The following is a 20,267-nucleotide window of genomic DNA, read 5'->3' as shown; positions in this document are numbered from 1 at the left end:
CTTTAAATTTACAGCATGCAACAATGCAAATAAACCCTGCTCTTTATTGGAACTTCAGGTACATTGTTCCACAGAGGCAATCACTTGATTCAAGTGGCACTAGGAATTAACTACGATACCTATCCAGATAGTCATTTCCCAATATGTACATATACTGTATAAAGAAATACACACAATGACCACTTTATTGGGTACCCCTGTACCTAATAAAGTGGCCACTGAGTGCATGTTTGTGGCTTCCTGCTGCTGTAGCCCATCCACTTCAAGGTCCATCATGTTATGAGTTCAGAGGTGCTCTCCTAGGCACCACTGTTGTAACACATGACTATTTGAGTTACTGTCAATTTGAAATATTCTGACTATTGTCCTCTGACCATTTGTATTCACACCATTCTTTGTAAACTTAATAGCGACTGTTGTGTATAAAAATCCCAGGAGATTCCCAGTTTTGGAGACACTCAAAACTTGAACAAATAACCATGCCACAGTCAAAGTTACTTAGATCACATTTCTTCCTCATTCTGATGTTTGGTCTGAACAACAACTGAACCTCTTGTTTTCATGCATTGAGATGCTGCCATATGATTGGTTGATTAGATATTTGCATTAACAAGCAGGCGTACCGGTGTACCTAATAAAGTGGCCATTCAGTGTACTTGTTCAATATCTCAATATAGTAAATGTGACATGCACACAGGGCATCCTGGAATGCTTGGTCAAATGTTGTGGAATCATCTGTGTGAGAGAGACAGAGAAAGAGAGACACAGAGACAGAAAGAAAAAAACTACATCCTATTAGAGATATTCTCTCTTCTTTACCAAACCTGCCACTTACAGGCTATTTTACATCAACTTCAATAGAAATGACTTCTGGAAGTAGGGAGCAACATTTTTTATCCCATGGTTGGGTAATTCAACTGAGGCTGCTATTAATGGGTTTGCTAATACCAGTTGTAAGCTCTCAACATTTCCTTTCCTAAAAGACCAGGTGCAATTATTCCAATCACTGGCAAACCATTTGGAGCAGAAAATGGCTTCTTTCCTTCTAGCATCTAATGCAGGTGGTGCATTTCCACTAACAGCATTCTCTTCATTCATGTTGAGTTAATACAGCAAATGTTAATGATCAAAAATGAAATCCAGTACTTTGTGGATCAGGAGTATCTATAGATTACAACCGTGGCACATGGGTTACATTAACAAATTAGCAATCCAGACAATAAATCCATGGCAACTTTAAAGTTAAATTCAATTAACAACTTCAAGTTTTTCTTTTGAAACTTATCGTTAAGTGATCACAAAACTACTGAGATACTGTAAAAGTCTGAAACATTCACTGCTATTCTTGCTTGGTCTTGTTTACCTAACTCCTGACCCAGTCATGCAGCAGACCATGAAATAAACAAACCCATCCCTCAGTTCAAGAATACTAAGATTCTAAGCAATAATTAACTGGTCAAAATGGTGCATAAAATTTGCAGGGAGCTTAACATGTTTTTGTTGCAGTCAGTCTGTGTACAGGAGGCACTACATATTTCTAAATTGTTTCAAGAACATATTCTTCACTTTGCCTTTTCTTTCAATTTACCAAACTTACACAAAAGACATCTTCACATGCTTGAGCTCGCCTTCTTCTTCCATACATGTGTCCCTGTATGGTCCTTTTCTATATATATAAAAAAAAGACAAGCAGATTTGTGAAAACAACATCACAGAATGCTAGTGTTTTTTTTTCATTACTTCTTAAGTACGAAGTAGTACGTTTTCAATGAGAGACTAATGGCAATCAAAAAGGAGTAAAATGTCAGGGATGCTCTCTTGTAAAACAGCCAAGCGTGTTGTCACCTACTCTTATAAGCACGTTGTAAATTGAGGTGTATTCTGAATGATCTATGATAGGATTAGATAGACAGACGATAAGAAATCAGTGTGCCTTCATTTGAAAAATATGCACAGTGAAAGTCCATGCATTACGTGATCTGCATTAACAGATTAGCACTGCACATGCACCACAAATACTTTATTTACTTAGGCATGTTTACAAACAGAAAATGAAGCCATCAGAGGAATTTCCCATTTCTTTGAAGGTTTTCCAAATTACAGGGATATCCTAAAGCAAAGTACAGTTATATTTCTCCAAGCATATATTGTGAAATGTTATTGCAACAGATGCTTTTATACTTCTGCAATGAAATTGCAAAATATCCATGCCACTAAAAAGGAATATTTTGGAATTTAGGCGTGCAAGATACTAGGACACCTTTAACAAAGGGACTGGTTTTAAGGAAATGAGTTGGAAAAGGCAAATGGTGACACTTGCATGCTGCCCCCAGTGCATCTTGGACTGTGTTGTCCATTTCAAGGTTTAAGACTCATTTATTTGTTATCAAAGAATGGATAAATTATACAACCTTGAGATTTGCTTGCTCACAGGAAACCACAAAGCAAGAAACCCGAAATGACGCAATTAAAGAAAAAAAAGAATAAAAATAAAAGACCAACACTTGATGCGCAAGAGAAAGAAGAAAAAAACAAATCATGCTAGCAATTAACGCGGACAAAAGCATTCCAAACCAAAAATAAGTTCTCAAATCCAAACCCTGGAGTAGCCCGCTGACACAAAACAACATATTTCACTATATGTTTAAACATACATAGGTCAAATAAAGCTAATCTCAGCTTATTTTAGTTTTAAGAAGATGATGTTTGGCAGTCTTGCCTTCATTGGTCAGAATATTGAGTGCAGGAGTTGGGACGTCATGTTTCAGCTACACAAGGAATTAGTGAGGGCATACACTTCTGGTCACCATGCTAAAGGAAGGATGTTATTGATCCGGAGAGGATGCAACAAAGACTAATGAGGAGGTACTGGGAGTAGAGGTCTTGGGTTATAAGGAGTGGCTGGATAGGCTAGGCATTTCGCATTTGTACACATTACAGTGTACACTTAAATATAAAAAAGTCTCAAGCATAATTCACAGTTAAAATGCATCTCCACTTTCACAACACTCATTAATTATCCAATTAAGTTTCTCGTGACTCTTACTGGCATCTGAGATTTCAAGACTATTTAGAATATATACATTTCTCATACACGATAAGATTTGTTTAGATATTAAAATGAATTGAATGCCAAGGAATACTGTTTACTGCCATCAAGTGAAGATGTGATACTTAGGAAATGTCACATCTTCATTAGACCCAATACTGACCTCAGAAGTCCATTAAAGAAAACTCGCCATCGCCGAAGTGGCTCCAGACACTCCAGTTTTAGTCCACCTGCACTCCAGGAGTTCTTACTGTCCAAAGTATAGATAGTGTCCGGATGGATGGGATGCTGAAAGATACATTTTTGCAGAATATTGGCAGCAATACAGAAGATCACCACAAGTACATGGAGAAATGATTCCACTTACCAGCCTGAATGTTGGCAGCCCACATATAGTAAAAGTTGATATTGAAAATCGTGAAACCTATTAATGCATTATTCATTTTAAATATAGCTTCTTTTGAATTACCTCAGAGATAGTAATAGCAACCCTTCTTTTAACTACATTACCTTCACATAATCAACTCTAAAGACTACAGGGTATTGAGGTTAGAGAAGTGCTCTAAGTATCTTATTGATACCTTTGTGTAACTATCTATTGAGAAATGATCCTTGTTCTTATCTTGATGTATATATTTGGAATGTGCAAATTCTACATAGAGGGTGCCCAAGATCTAGATCAAACCCAAGTCAGTGGAGGCACTAGGACTAGGTGCAGCACCACTGTGCCACCCAAATCTCATTCAGGGCTCTACTTTACAGTTCACTGCAAAAGCCTTGGTTTAGTCTTGACACTGCTTCCGAAATGCCAAAGAATTTGCAATGCTAATCAGGGTAGTGAATCAAACCCATTGCAGGCTTGTTAGCATTCCACTGGTTTGCATATCAAATCTCCATGAACATAAAAGCACTGTATCGTACATTGCACAAACCTATTTTGCAGCCTTCTTCAGTGCCATATGGTAGCTTCTGCAGCCCTGTACTTTACTGATTTTCTGGTTTAAAATAAAGTAGCTGCCATTGATCTCATTAAAAATAAGATGCAAATAGTTTTATTCAGTTGTTGTGGGAGCCCCAGCGCCAACACAACCTACCTGGAAGCATCCGATTCCATCAACTCGAAGCAGTAACCATATTTCACACAAGCCATTTGGTTTCCGGCAAACACGAACAACAAGGAAGGTTTCATCTGTTTGTGTGAATCCCATGAAATAAACAGAGTCGATAGCCTACAAAGATATAGAAAGAGGCAAAGACCTGTTACCATGGTAAAATTAGAATTTCAAAACTCAGCGAAGCTGTACAGTGGTTTTCCCTGCTGATGTGCAATCAGTTAAAACATGCCATTACTTGCATAAATTTATAACTCACACAATATAATGTTGCAAACAGATAAACTTCTTAAGCCTAGATTTTTTCTCCCACACAGTATAGAACTGCCTCCAATCCTCATAAAGAACTGACAACAGTGGCTTCTCCTTTTTTGTATCTTGAACTCCTTGTGATAACCTTCCATCTGGATCAAATTGCTTTTCTCGTTATCAGCAGGGATGCACATTGAAACCTTGTACTGATCCTTGATGTGAATTATGTTTGCTCCGTTTTTTTCAGATAAGCTGGCAGTGAAATTTGGAACCAATTGTCCATTGCATTCACTGTTCATTGGCTCATGCCATTGACCACAAAGATGACACTTTGGTATAAATTGTCCAAGCTGAATAATACTAAAAGATAGAATACTCAGAAAAATTGTTCTTTTCACAGGGCCTCCTGCAAAGTATTCCATTTGGATTTCTTGAAAGCTCTTGACTAACAATGTTCTCAAACTTTTTAGCTTATACTTCATATGCATATACAGTTATTGAAACAATATTGTATTCTTATGGCTACATATTTCTCATGATTGGAGTATAGCTGCATACAGAATTTAAATTTCATGCCCAATAATGTACACATTTCACATCTAGCGTCTAAGACTCTATTTATGTTATGAAATTATCTGTATAGATTGCATGTAAAACAAAGGTTGTCACTGTATTTCAGTTTACTAATCTCACATTCTACCTTGTCATCACCTTTTGCATTTATCGACTACCTGCACTGTACTTTCTAAGTGAAACTATACAACTATATTATGCATTTATTGCTTTTCCTTTGTACTATCTCAAGGTGCTATATACAGAAAAGACATCAGTAAGATTGAAAGTGTACATAAAAATTCTTAACGATATTGCCGAGTTATAGGGAAAAGTTGAATCAGTTAGGACTTTAATCCCAGGAATGTAGGAGAATGAGAGGAGATTTGATAGAAATTATGAGAGGTATAGACAGGTTTAATGCAAGCAGGCTCTTTCCACTGAGGTTGGGTGAAACAAGATCGAGGGAACATAAGTTAAGGGTGTGAGGTGAAATATTTAAGCAGAACCTGAGGGAGAACTTCTGCACTTTGAGGGTGCTGTGAGTTGCCAGAGGAAGTGGTGAATGTGGGTTTGATTTCAATATTTAAGAGAAGTTTAGGTAAGTACATGGATACAAGGGGTTTGGAAAGCTATGCCTTCAATCCAGGATCAATGTGATGAAGCAGAATAACAGTTGCATGGACTAAATGCACTTAAGGTCCTGTTTCTACGTTGTAGTGCTCCAAGACACTATTTATATTCTGAAATGATCTGTATAAATTGCATTCCAAACAAAGGTTGTCACTGTATTTCAGGAGTAATTATTATTACTGTGAATGAAACTTTACCTCAGATTATTGCATCCTTTGTTTTTTTGTGTTATGAAATAGAGCATTTTCAAAGGTTTATTTTACCATAGAACCATAGAAACTACAGCACAGAAACAGGCCTTTTGGCCCTTCTTGGCTGTGCCGAACCATTTTCTGCCTAGTCCCACTGACCTGCACACGGACCATATCCCTCCATACACCTCCCATCCATGTATCTGTCCAATTTATTCTTAAATGTTAAAAAAGAACCCGCATTTACCACCTCCTCTGGCAGCTCATTCCATACTCCCACCACTCTCTGTGTGAAGAAGCCCCCCCTAATGTTCCCTTTAAACTTTTCCCCCCTCACCCTTAATCCATGTCCTCTGGTTTTTTTCTCCCCTTGCCTCAGTGGAAAAAGCCTGCTTGCATTCACTCTATCTATACCCATCATAATTTTATATACCTCTATCAAATCTCCCCTCATTCTTCTACGCTCCAGGGAATAAAGTCCTCACCTATTCAACCTTTCTCTGTAACTGAGTTTCTCAAGTCCCGGCAACATCCTTGTAAACCTTCTCTGCACTCTTTCAACCTTATTTATATCCTTCCTGTAATTTGGTGACCAAAACTGAACACAATACTCCAGATTCAGCCTCACCAATACCTTACACAACCTCATCATAACATTCCAGCTCTTATACTCAATACTTCGATTAATAAAGGCCAATGTACCAAAAGCTCTCTTTACGACCCTACCTACCTGTGACGACATTTTTAGGGAATTTTGTATCTGTATTCCCAGATCCCTCTGTTCCACTGCACTCCTCAGTGCCTTACCATTAACCCTGTATGTTCTACCTTGGTTTGTCCTTCCAACGTGCAATACCTCACACTTGTCAGTATTAAACTCCATCTGCCATTTTTCAGCCCATTTTTCCAGCTGGTCCAAGTCCCTCTGCAGGCTCTGAAAACCTTCCTCACTGTCTACTACACCTCCAATCTTTGTATCATCAGCAAACTTGCTGATCCAATTTACCACATTATCATCCAGATCATTGATATAGATGACAAATAACAATGGACCCAGCACTGATCCCTGTGGCCTCCACTCAGAGAAGCAATTCTCTACCACCACTCTCTGGCTTCTTCCATCGAGCCAATGTCTAATCCAATTTACCACCTCTCCATGTATACCTAGCGACTGAATTTTCCTAACTAACCTCCCATGCGGGACCTTGTCAAAGGCCTTACTGAAGTCCATGCAGACAATATCCACTGCCTTCCCTTCATCCACTTTCCTGGTAACCTCCTCGAAAAACTCCAACAGATTGGTCAAACATGACCTACCATGCACAAAGCCATGTTGACTCTCCCTAATAAGCCCCTGTCTATCCAAATGCTTGTAGATTCTGTCTCTTAGTACTCCCTCCAATAACTTACCTACTACTGACGTTAAACTCACCGGCCTATAATTTCCCGGATTACTTTTCGATACTTTTTTAAACAACGGAACAACATGAGCCACTCTCCAATCCTCTGGCACTTCACCCGTAGACAGCAACATTTTAAATATTTCTGCCAGGGCCCCCGCAATTTCAACACTAGTCTCCTTCAAGGTCCGACGGAACACTCTGTCAGGTCCCGGGAATTTATCCACTTTAATTTTCCTCAAGACAGCAAGCACCTCCTTTTCAATCTGTACAGTTTCCATGGTCTCACTACTTGATTCCCTCAATTCCATAGATTTCATGCCAGCTTCCTTAGCAAATACAGACGCAAAATACCTATTTAAGATCTCCCCCATTTCCTTTGGTTCCGCACAAAGCCGACCACTCTGATCTTCAAGAGGACCAATTTTATCCCTTACAATCCTTTTGCTCTTAATATACTTGTAAAAGCTCTTTGGATTATCCTTCACTTTGACTGCCAAGCAACCTCATGTCTTCTTTTTGCCCTCCTGATTGCTTTCTTAAGTATTTTCTTGCACTTCTTATACTCCTCAAGCACCTGATTTACCCCCTGTTTCCTATACATTTCATACAACTCCCTCTTCTTCTTTATCAGAGTTGCAATATCCCTTGAGAACCAAGGTTCCTTATTCCTATTCAATTTGCCTTTAATCCTGACAGGAACATACAAACTCTGCACTCTCAAAATTTCCCCTTTGAAGGCTTCCCACCTACCAATCACATCTTTGCCAGAGAACAACCTGTCCCAATCCACGCTTTTTAGATCCTTTCTCATTTCTTCAAATTTGGCCTTCTTCCAGTTCAGAACCTCAACCCTAGGACCAGATCTATCCTTGCCCATGATCAAATTGAAACTAATGGTGTTATGATCACTGGAACCAAAGTGCTCCCCTACACAGACTTCTGTCACTTGCCCTAATTCGTTTCCTAACAGGAGATTCAATATTGCATCCCCTCTAGTTGGTCCCTCTATATACTGATTTAGAAAACTTTCCTGAACACATTTTACAAACTCTAAACCATCTAGACCCCTAACAGTATGAGAGTCCCAATCAATGTATGGAAAATTAAAATCCCCTACCACCACAACTTTATGTTTCCTGCAGTTGCCTGCTATCTCTCTGCAGATTTGCTCTTCCAAGTCTTGTTGACTATTGGGTGGTCTGTAATACAATCCCACTAATGTGGCCATACCTTTCCTGTTTCTCAGCTCCACCCATAAGGACTCAGTAGACAAGCCCTCTAATCTGTCCTGCCCGAGCACTGCTGTAATATTTTCCCTAACAAGCAATGCTACTCCCCACCTTTCATTCCTCTGCCTCGATCACATCTGAAACATCGGAACCCTGGAATATTAAGCTGCCAGTCCTGCCCCTCCTGTAGCCAAGTTTCACTAATTGCTACAACATCATAATTCCACGTGTCAATCCACGCCCTCAACTCATCCGCCTTCCCCGCAATACTCCTAGCATTGAAATATATACACCTCAGAAGATTTTTTACCACCACTCACAACCTTTCTATCTGCGGATATTATTGTCAAAATATGCATGTACAATAGAACCATGACATTCACCTTCTCCAGCTGGCCATAAAATACAGAAAAAAACAGAAAGAAAAGAAATCACCTTCCCCCCACCCTGGCATGAAAAAGAAACAAAACTTGCAAACCCCAAAACCCCCACCCTCTTCCTTGCACAAAAATCTAACAGCTTGCCTACATGGAAAACAGCAGCTGGAACATCAAAAACTCCTAACCCTCAACCTGCTCCCTCACACAAAAAAAAGCAATGATAAACAGCTGAAATAAACAGTACGAAATAATATATTAAAGGAGATAAAAAAGAATGAAACTTGCCTGTAAATTTTCAGAGAGAGGAAATCAGTGAAACCCAAGTTATCTTTGTTGACTACTTTCCTACACTATGTAAACATATCTAATTTTCAAGAGTTTGCCTTTTACAAATTATGCTGTATTAGGTATAGGTCACTGTAACAAGGTTTAGCAATCCAAGCATGGTAAGTTTGAAAATGTTTTCCAATTACAGGTACACTTAGATAACACTGTTGCTGATCTCTAAATGAATCCAAGCAGAGTGATTGTTTGATAATGCAATCCTGCATTTCATGAGGAACATATAATCTGTAACAATTAGGTGTAAAAAAACATCAAGGTTCATTAGACCATAGTTGTTTTACCATGTATGCTTTGAGTCTGGCTTTGAGAGACTCCACAAAATAAGCTGTATCTCTCAAAAGTAAAATCATAAATACAGATACTTGAAGACTAAATAATATTACAAAGCTGCAAACATACCCGAGTAGGGTTATCCCTTTGCAACTTATCTGGGAACCTCAATTATTATTACATGGCTTGGGAGGAATTTAAGATTCCAGCAAGAACTGGATAATGGCAACTTTTCACCATTTATGTTCCCCCAAAAAAACAGGTCATTTCATTTACTGATACTAATTGCAAAATGTTCTGCCTTGTAGCTCTTTTTTATTTTAAGAGGTTGGAGAATGGGAAATGTATCTGTGCAAAAATACCTCTAATTAAAAACTAATTAACAGTTTTGGACTGAAGATTATTTATTCTAAAAACATTCAGCCAGATAGAGTCACACCTATTAATATTGCTTATTGGAACATTTCCAGCACACATGAATAATCTGAAGCATGACCATGCTGCTGGTTGAGGAAGATAATGAGAGGAATTAAACAGCAAGCATTGCTTGAGTGCTTCTTAAACATCACTGAAGTAATGAAGTTGTCCTTGTGATAAGACTTCTCTGGAATTTTGTCAACAAACATTCTGCACCTCTTCCTAGTCACCAAACTGAACTGAAACCATTTAACCTTAGCAATTTGTTCGTAAGATGACAAATACTCCATATCACAACCTTCATTCTAGACCTGCACTGAGAAGGCCTGAAGTGGTATTTGAAGTCACTGTTAAGGTTTAATGGGTTAACCATGTAGTAAATAATGATGCAATGTCTGTATCAATAGTGATGAGGTTGAGGTGGTTGAGAGCTTCAAGTTCCTGGTTATACATATTTGCCCTAGTCCAGCTAAGTGAACACTATAGCCAAGAAAGCACACCACCAGCTCTACTTCTTTCAGAAGGCCTAGGAAATCTGGCATGTCCCCAATGACGTCCACTCATTTTGTTTTAAACAGTGGAGACATTTAATTGTAGCAACAAAATGCAGCTGGTTAAGTATCTAAAAGGAATGAATCTTCATAGCTGTCATAAAGCAGTGGTGGTGGTGGGGTAGGATCAATTGGGAATGTGCTGGCTTGATTTTTTTTTGGATAGAGCCAGTACACCATGTACAGGCCAATTCTTAATAATTTATTCATAGCAAAAGACACCAGAAAGGTCATCAACACATTCCTCTACAATTACTGTCCTAACATACACTCTATTTACAATGTCAATCACATTTCCTTTTTAAATAATACATTAAATACTTTGTTAAATACAGCGCCGAGACAGTACACACCCAAATAGGTGTTGAAGAGCAAATTATTCCTGTTTTCCAGACATGAACTTGTGTTTATATAAACATTCTCTTTTTCCCAACCATAGCAAGCTGTGTAATAAATATTTTTATATGATCACAGTAAGTTTAAGATTTGGTTTACAATTAAGCAATGATGAATTCTGCCTTTTAACTTAGGAGCTCACATTGTAGCATTTGGAGCCCAAGGCATTCCATGTTATGTGCGGTATTTTTAGGCAGAGACATTAGCCTTGAACATGCAGTCTAATTAGCCGTGATGAACCAGAATCAGAATCCAGTTTATTATCACCGGCATGTGACGTGAAATTTGTTAACTCTACAGCAGCAGTTCAATGCAATACATAATAGAGAAGAGAAAAAAATGAAAAAAAATAAGTAAATCAATTACAGTATACTCATATTGAATAGATCAAAACATGCAAAAATCAGAAATATTGTATATTAAAAAGTGAGGTAGTGTCCAAGGGTTCAATGTCCATTTAGGAATCGGATGACAGAGGGGAAGAAGCTGTTCCTGAATCATTGAGTGTGTGCCTTCAGGCTTCTGTACCTCCTACTTGATGGTTACAATGGGAAAAGGGCATGCCCTTGGTGCTGGAGGTCCTTAATAATGGACGCTGCCTTTCTGAGACACCGCTCCCTGAAGACGTCCTGGATACTTTGTAAGGTAGTACCCAAGATGGAGCTGTCTAGATTGACTAGATTTACAACCCTCTGCAGTTTCTTTCAGTCCTGTGCAGTAGCACCTCCCCCCCACCCCAGCCAGTGATGCAGCCTGTCAAAATGATCTCTATGGTACATCTATAGAAATTTTGAGTATATTGGTTGACATGCCATATCTCTTCAAACTCCTAATGAAATATAGCTGCTGTCTTGCCTTCTTTATAACTACATCAATATGTTGGGACTTGGTTAGATCCTCACAAATCTTGACACCCAGTAACTTGAAGCTGCCCACTCTCTCCACTTCTGATCCCTCTATGAGGATTGGTATGTGTTCTTTCATCTTACCCTTCCTGAAGTCCACAATCAGCTCTTCTGTCTTACTGATGTTGAGTGCCAGGTTGTTGCTGTGGTACCAGTCCACTAGTTGGCATATCTCACTCCTGTACGCCCTCTCATCACCACCTGAAATTCTACCAACAATGGTTGTATCGTCAGCAAATTTATAGATGGTATTTGAGTTGTGCCTAGCCACACAGTCATGGGTATAGAGAGAGTAGAGCAGTGGGCTAAGCACACACCCGAGTTGCGCCAGGGTTGATCTCCAGCGAGGAGGATATGATATCACCGATTGTGGTCTCCTGGTTAGGAAGTCGAGGATCTAATTGCAGAGGGAGGTACAGAAGCCCAGGTTCCGCAACTTCTCAATCAGGATTGTGGGAATGATGGTATTAAATGCTGAGCTATAGTCAATGAACAGCATCCTGACGTAGGTGTTTGTATCGTCCAGGCGGTCTAAAGCCGTGTGGAGAGCCATTGAGATCACGTCTGCCATTGACCCATTGTGGCGATAAGCAAATTGCAATGGGTCTAGGCCCTTGCTGAGGCAGGAGTTCATGCTAGTCATGATCAACCTCTCAAAGCATTTCATCACTGAGCGCTACTGGGCAACGTGGGATTGGATGACTTAGACTGCAGATGCCAATGCTGATGGGGATAGATCCCCGAGCTAGCCTGTTAGATACATTACACAATCGGTGTATTAGCTTGTTTTGCTCTCCAAGTACGCAGGACTGGTCAGCAACGGTCAGCAGGCTGAATGGAGAGCGAGGCGTCCCCCAGTGGAGGTTGGTTGTAGGGGATTCGTAGCCCATTCTTTAGTTAGAGCCTTCAGCATTTTGGGCATCGAGGGAGAGAGGAAGAGGAGAGTCATCCGCAGTACCACCGATGTGGCAGAGAGGGTCTCAAGATGGCGGTGCCTCAAAAGAGGGGAGCCATGGAGTCATAAGTAGCTAGCCATCTGGACACAAGCTGGGGTCTGATCAGCCCCGGCTGGGTCACCTGGAGGAGGTTGTATGATGTTGAAAGACCCGAAACACCCGATGATTCCAGGAACATCACTGAAGATGTGTCCAGAAGCATCAATAGATGTATGTACACAGTGTCTGACTGATTATTGAGCTTCCTCAGTAATTAGCTGCTACATTCCTGGCTTTAATTGTCATAGGCACAGGAGACGGTTTGATGGGTTAAGAGGCAGAGACAAGTGATTCAGAATAATTGTGCAAAAGGTAACACAAGCAGCAGGTGATCTTTTGATTGTTGCTATACGAAGGTACAGTTTAAGGACATTAACAGAACTGGACGACATTATAAGGTGAATTCGTAACAAGATCCCACAAGGCTGAGTAGGAAAGCTACACGATTATTCCTAGGATGAGGAGCTCATTACTGGAGGTCTTTTCAACAACACGCCATGTTCTTCTTTTTCCAGTTACTCCACAGCATTCAGCCACTAATACTTCAACATTCAGCACTGAAATTCAGGCCTGTGAGACCCAACTCAAGCTTGAAGTTGAAAGCTGCCTTGTATAGACTCACTAACCGTAACTCTCACTGCTTGCTGCTAGTATCCTTTACTTTACATTGCATGACACAGCTGTTGTGACCTTGATCTACTTCAAGCTTCCAGTAAGACGGCAGGGTGCTCAAACATAGCTGTCTCTGGGGGGCCAACCAAAGGTGCATTTCTCTTTGTAAACAATCAAGAGATAGTTCTACGGCGAGGACATTAGGTGCTGCAGGGCTACTCCATCAGTGAGCTGCTCGTTGATGGGACTCGCTGAACAGGTGTTGGCAGCAGAGCCAGCCGGGATGTCACAGGAGACATTTTGGGTCTGGGGGAGCTGACCTGGCTGGGGGCTGTGTTGCTACCTGCTACTTGAAAGCACCCGAGTTGCTATGCGAAGGCAGCATGCAGCGTAACCACGGGAGATGGTCTCGGCAGTTTCACTTGCCGTCGCAAGACTCTTGTTGGACAGTGATAATGCAAGTTGCCGCAGGCCCGATATCCTTGCCTGGTGGCACGACAGACGATACGGTAGCTGTGCAGCCTCGGCTGTTGCGAGGACTAGGTCTCAAGCTGTGGGAGCGTTGTAGCATGGTGTCCATGCTGGGCTGGGGACTGATCTCACCCGTCAGTACTGCCATTCTGTGTTTGAGCAATGGAATGACAGGCTGGATTACCGAGGTCTGCACACTGCCAAGAGACTGTACCATCAATTGTGAGCCATGTCACTCAGGATCTTAGACTATATTTTTTTTGATTGACTATTTCTTTGCTGTTTTAAATGTTTGCTCACTATACTTGAATGTGCCATTTTGTACATTTTGCATCTTGGCCCCAGAGGAACGCCATCTTAATTAAACTTGACTTCATTGAATTCGCTATAAGCACTGGTGGTTTTACATGCCAAATTCCTCTTTTTTTTGGACATTAGACATTGTTCAGACTCAGTGGCACGTGCTCAAATCCTTACTTCTACCTCTGCCCTTTTTGTCACTTTAGCATTTCAGAATCAGATACAGAACCAGGTTTATGTTGTGAAATTTGTAGCTTTGTGGCAGCAGTACAGTACGATATATAAATAGTGTAAAAAAAGTGAGGTAGCATTCATAGGCTCATTGTCCATTCTGAGATCTGATGGAGCTTCCTGAAGCTGTTCCTAAAATGTTGTATGTGTGTGTTGGGGGACGAGCTACAGTACCTCTTCTCTGATTCCTTACTGGGGGTGGGGGGGGGGTCCTTAATGATGAACACCACCTTAATGAAGCATCAACTTTCTAATATGCCTTTGATGATGGGGAGGCTAGTGCCCATGATGGAGCTGGCTGGGGTTTCAACCTTTCACAGCTTTTACAGATCCTATGCAGTGGCCCCTCTGTACCAAATGGTGATGCAACGAAGGTAGAAGGCTCAACACAATATGTTCCACAGTACTCCATGGTACTTATTTTTGCATTACAGTTTGCACACATTACTATGCCTTGACCACGATATTTCATGGTCATTGCTGGTGTATTTTGTTGTTTTTTTTTATTAACATGTATATGTTTACACAGTGAGCTTCAGGTGAGCAAAGAATCTCATTGTATACACCGGGATGCAGTCAACACACACAAAATGCTGGAGGAATTCAGCAGGCCAGGCAGCATCTTTGGAAAAGAGTAATCACACCTCGGGTTGAGGCCCTTCATCAGTCCTGCGAAGGGTTTCGGCTCAAAGCATCGACTGTTTACACTTTTCCCAAGATGCTGCCTGGCCTGCTGAATTCCTCCAGCATTTTATGTGTTGATTGAATTGCCAGCATCTGCAGCTCTTCTCATTTCTGTGCTACCACTACTTTGCAAAGTCTCTTCCAGGGATGCATATTCTGAAGAAGTTTAAATCTTCCTTGCGAGGAGAGTTCAATGAAACCCCCTCTCACTTCTCCCCCTCTTTGATCTCTGCTGCCCTCCAATTTCTCAACCAAACCCGCTACCAGAGGCCCGATGAACAGTCTCGGCCAGAAGTGTCAACTGTTTAGACTTTTCCATAGACGCTACTTGGCCTGCAGTGTTCCTCCAGCATTTTGTCTATGTTGCTTGGATTTCCAGCATCTGCATATTTTCCTGTGCTGGTGTATACAAGGATGAACTGATCTGATTTTATTTTTCCTAATTACTTGTTTATGCTATAAGCCAGCTGATTAATTTACAACTGTTCTGAATTTGCAATTCAGAAGGGATATTTCATTCATTCAGTCACTTTCCTGGCATTGGGTTTCATGAATGTGCTCAGAAACAAATTCCTCTGACATTTCTGGATTTAACAGATCTCCAGATTTCTCTCTTTATTGCTCTGCATTGATCTGCTGGCATCTCTTTGACAGTAGTTTGGCACTATGCATGGCCAACTTCATATGGCATTTTATCCAATAATGGAAAGGGTAAACTGAATACTTGCAGATTTTGAAATCTGAAATACAGATCGAAAATGCTGGGAAACACTCAGTGGATTGGACATCATTTCAGGATGGAGAAACAGAATTAAATATTTCAAGTCAAAGATGTATTTTTCCAGCCCTTTGAGCTACATCGCCTAGTAATCCCCTGATTTAGTCTGAGCATAACCACAGGACAATTTACCATGACCAATTAACCTACTAATGGGTACATAATTGGACTGTGGGAGGAAACCCACGTGGTCATGGGGAGAAAGTACAAACCCCTTACAGTTTGCAGCAGGAACTGAACCCGGATCATCTATACTGTAAAACATTGTGCTAACCGCCAAGCTACCATGCCAACCAATGTGATCAACACATTAATGCATTGCCTTTGTGTAGTGATGTTGGGACTGTTGAGCTCTTAGATGAGGGATATTAATTCTAGGTTCTCTCAGGCTGATGTAAGTAATGAATATGATTGCCATCCTGAATATCACAATACCATCAGACATAGGAGCAGAATCAGGCCATTTAGCTCATCAGGTCTGCGCTGCCATTCAGTTATGGCTGATCATTTGTCTCCCTCCTCAGCCCCACTCCCCGGCCTTCTCCCCGTAACCTTTGATGCTGTGCCCAATCAAGAACCTGTCAAGCGCTGCCTTAAGTACACCCAATGACCTAGTCTCCACAGCTGCCTGTAATAATAAATTCCACAAATTCACCACGCTCTGGCTAAAGAAAGTTTCTGCATCTCTGTTTTGAATATATGCCCTCTATCCTGAGTCTGTGCCCTCTTTTAGACTTCTCCACCATGAGAAACATCCTTTCCACGTCTACTCTGTCTAGGCCTTTCAACATTCGAAAGGATTCAATGAGATCCTCCCTCATCCATCTACATTCCAGTGAGTACGGATCCAGAGCTATCAAATTTTCCTCATATGATAACCGTTGCATTCCTGATGTCACCATTGTGAACCTCTTCTGAAACTTTTCTTAGATGAGGAGAACAAAACAATTCACAATACTCAATGTGAGGCCTCAACAGTGCCTTATAAAGCCTCAGCATCACATCCATATTCCTGTGTTCTAGACCTCTTGAAATTAATGCTAATATTTTATTTGCCTTCTTCACCACCGACTCTACTTGCATGGAAGGTATTCTGCATTAGGACTCCTAAGTCCCTTTGTATCTCAGATTTTTGGATTTTCTCCCCATTTAGAAAATAGCCAGTATATTTATTTCTACTATAAAAGTGCATGACCACGCATTTTTCAACATTGTATTTCATTTGTGACTCTCTTGCCCATTCTCCTAATCTGTCTAAGACCTTCTGTAGCCTATATGTTTCCACAACACTACCTGCCCCTCCATCAATCTTTGTATCAGCTGCAAACTTGGCAACAAAGCCAACTATTCCATTATCTAAGTTACTGATATACAGCACAAAAAGCAGTCCCAACACCAACCCTGTGGAACAATACTTGTCACTGGAAGCCAAACAGAAAAAGGATCATTTTATTCCCACTCACTGCCTCCTACCAATCAACCAATATTCTAATTATGCCTTATGGGAACCATGCTAATTTTGTCCTATCTTGTCCTCTGTCACTAAGCACTCCATAACCTCATCCGTAACAATTGACTCCAACATCTTTCCAACCACTGAAGTCAGGCTAACTGGTCTATCATTTCCTTTCTGCTGCCTTTCTCCTTTCTTAAAGAGTGGAGTGACATTTGTAATTTTCCATTCCTCTGGCACCATCTAATGATTTTTGAAAGATCATTACTAATGCCCCCACAGTCTCTACCGCTACCTCTTTCAGAACCATAGGGTGCAGTTCATCTGGTTCAGGTGACTTATATACCCTTAGGTCTTTCAGCTTTTTGAGCACCTTCTCCCTTGTAATTGTAACTTCACTCACTTAATTTCCCTCACATCCTTCAATATCTAGAACACTGCTAGTGTCTTCCATAGCGAAGACTGATGCAAAATACTCATTTAATTCATCTGCCATCTCCTCGGCCATGGTTATTATTTCTCCAGCTTCATTTTCTGGTGGTCCTATATCCACTTTCATCTCTGATTTATTTATTTTAAACTTACTTGGAAAATCTTCTACTGTCCACTTTGATAGTTTGCTAGCATGCTTTCATATTTCATCTTTTCCCTCCTAATGGTCCTTTTAGTTGCTCTCTGTAGGTTTTTAAAAGCTTCCCAATTCTTTGTCTTCCAACTAATTTTAGCTTTGTTGTATGCTCTCATTAGCTTCGACTTCCCTTGTCAGCCACAGTTGTACTATTTTGCATTTTGAGTATTTCTTCATTTTCAGAATATATATATATCCTGGACCTTTCTCAGTTTTCCCAGAAACTTTGTCATTGCTACTCTGCTGTCATCCCTGCCAGCATCTCCTTCCAATTTACTTTGGCCAACTCCTCTCATACCACTGTAATTTTCTTTGCTCCACTGAAAAAACTGCCACAGCAGACTTTACTTTCTCCCTATCAAATTCTATTAAGGATTCTATTACCTTAAACTCACTAATTGCTTCTGATTCATTATATAACACCCGATCCAGTATAGCTGATCTCAACAACAAACTGCTCTAAAAAGCCACCTCGTAGGCATTCAGCAAATTCACTCTCTTGAGATCAATTTCCAACCTGAATTTCCCCAATTGACCTCCATGTTGAAATCTCCCATGACTATCATAATATTGCCCTTTTAACACACCTTTTCTATTTCCCATTGTAATCTGTGGTCCACATCCCAGCCACTGTTGGGAGGCCTGTATATGACTGCCATCAGGGTCCATTTACCCTTGCAGCTTCTTAACTCAACCCACAAGAACTCTACATCTTCTGATCCTATGTCACATCATTCCACTGATTTGATGCCATTCTTTACCAGTAGAGCCACACCATCCTTCCTGCCTACATTCCTATCCCTCTAATACAACGTGTAACCCTAGACATTTAGCTCCCAACTACAACCATCCTTCAACCACGATTCAGTGATGGCCACGACATCATATCCGACAATCTGTAATAGTGCAACAAGATCATCCACCTTATTTCTTATACTCCGTGCATTGAGATATAATACTTTGAGTGCTGTTTGTGCTACCCTATTTGATTCTGCATCCCTAATGCACTGATACTGACCCTGCTGGCTGCAATAATGTCCTATCATCTGCCTGCCCTTCCTGACAGTCTGACTGCACGGCAGCTTTGCATTTTTAACATCCATCCTATTGAGTCCCTTCACACTGGTTCCCACCACCCTGCCAAATTAGTTTAAAGTCTGTCCAACAGCTCTAACAAACTTGCCCACAAGAATATTGGTCCCCCTCGGGTTCAGGTGCAACCCATCACTTTTGAACATGTCATATCTTCCCCAGAAGAGATCCCAATGATCCAAGAACCTGAAGCTTTGCCCCCTGCACCAGTTTCTCAGCCACGCATTTATCTGTCAAATCACCCTATTTCTACCCTCACGGGCAGCAATCCAGAACTTACCACCCTGGAGATCCTGTTTCTCAGCTGTCCACCTAGATCTCTAAATTCACTTCTCAGGACCTCTTTGCTTTTCCTTCCCTCGTCTTTGGTACCAATATGTACCAAGACATCTGATTGCTATCCCTCTCTCTTTCTCTCTCCAAAATGATGTGGACACCATCCAAAATGTCCCCGTCTCTGTCACCTGGGAGGCAACATGGTGTCCCATTCACATCCACAGAATCTCCAGTCTCTTCCCCTGACTATTGAGTTGTCCATCATTATTGTTCAACTTTTCTCCCTCTTTCCCTTCTGCACCATATACCTCCGCTCAGTGCCCTTAACCCAGTCTCCTTGGCATTCCCCTGGGATGTCATCCCCCACAACAGTACCCAAAGTGATACACTTATTATTGAAGGAATGGCCACAGGGGTGCTCTGTGCTAACTCCCTATCCAGATTTCCATTTTTCCTGACAATCACCCAGCTACCTGCCTCCTGCAACTTTCGGGTGCCTACTTCCCCGTAACTCCGATTATTTCCTCATTCTCTCATATAAGCCTAAGATCATCCACCCACTGTTCCATATTCCCAACACAGTCTTCAAGGAGCTGCAGCCAGATGCACTTCAGGCAGATGTAGTTCCCTGGGAGACTCTGGGTTCCCGGGGTTCCAACATCCAGCATGAAGAACAAACAACAGCATTTACTACAGTAGGATACAGTAAGAGGGAAAAAAGGGAACCTTAATAAAAGCTTACCCAGAGCCAACGCCTCTTTCAAGCTGAAGCCTCCTTTGAGCCAAAGACTAATACTCCTACTCACATCACTGGCCTACTCCCAAAAATGACCGCCCTGCTTGGTCCTTCTGTACTTTTAAACAAGCGTCGCTGACCTGCGAGAAACCTCGTTGCTGTGGCCTGATCCTGCTGCTGATATTGGGTCATCAGAATATCCTACATAGAAACATAAAAAACCTACAGCACAATATAGGCCCTTCAGCCCACAGTGCTGTGCCGAACACGTACTTACTTTAGAAATTACCTTGCGTTACCCACAGCCCTCTATCCTGTCAATGTTC

General features: G+C 41.1%; 1 protein-coding gene across 4 annotated transcripts in view; it reads right to left on the bottom strand.

Moving 5' to 3' along the window:
• The window catches only part of LOC140210700 (rifampicin phosphotransferase-like), a 208,439-nt gene that overhangs the window by 173,501 nt on the left and 14,671 nt on the right, over positions 1-20,267 (bottom strand). For 3 of the 4 annotated variants that reach the window (XM_072279895.1, XM_072279897.1, XM_072279896.1), the window contains exons 2-4: positions 4,144-4,278; positions 3,213-3,337; positions 1,598-1,666 (exon numbers count right to left, since the gene is read on the bottom strand). In XM_072279895.1, coding sequence (XP_072135996.1) covers positions 1,598-1,666; positions 3,213-3,337; positions 4,144-4,278 — 329 coding nt within the window. Of the gene's footprint in view, positions 1-1,597; positions 1,667-3,212; positions 3,338-4,143; positions 4,279-4,420; positions 4,523-20,267 lie in introns of those variants that run through there. The other variant, XM_072279898.1, reaches the window with a different exon arrangement.

This window comes from Mobula birostris, chromosome 15, assembly GCF_030028105.1.
Source record: "Mobula birostris isolate sMobBir1 chromosome 15, sMobBir1.hap1, whole genome shotgun sequence".
Classification (NCBI taxonomy): Eukaryota; Metazoa; Chordata; class Chondrichthyes; order Myliobatiformes; family Myliobatidae; genus Mobula; species Mobula birostris.
Note: the sequence above shows the minus strand (reverse complement) of the source record. Positions and strands in the feature narration are given on the sequence as shown.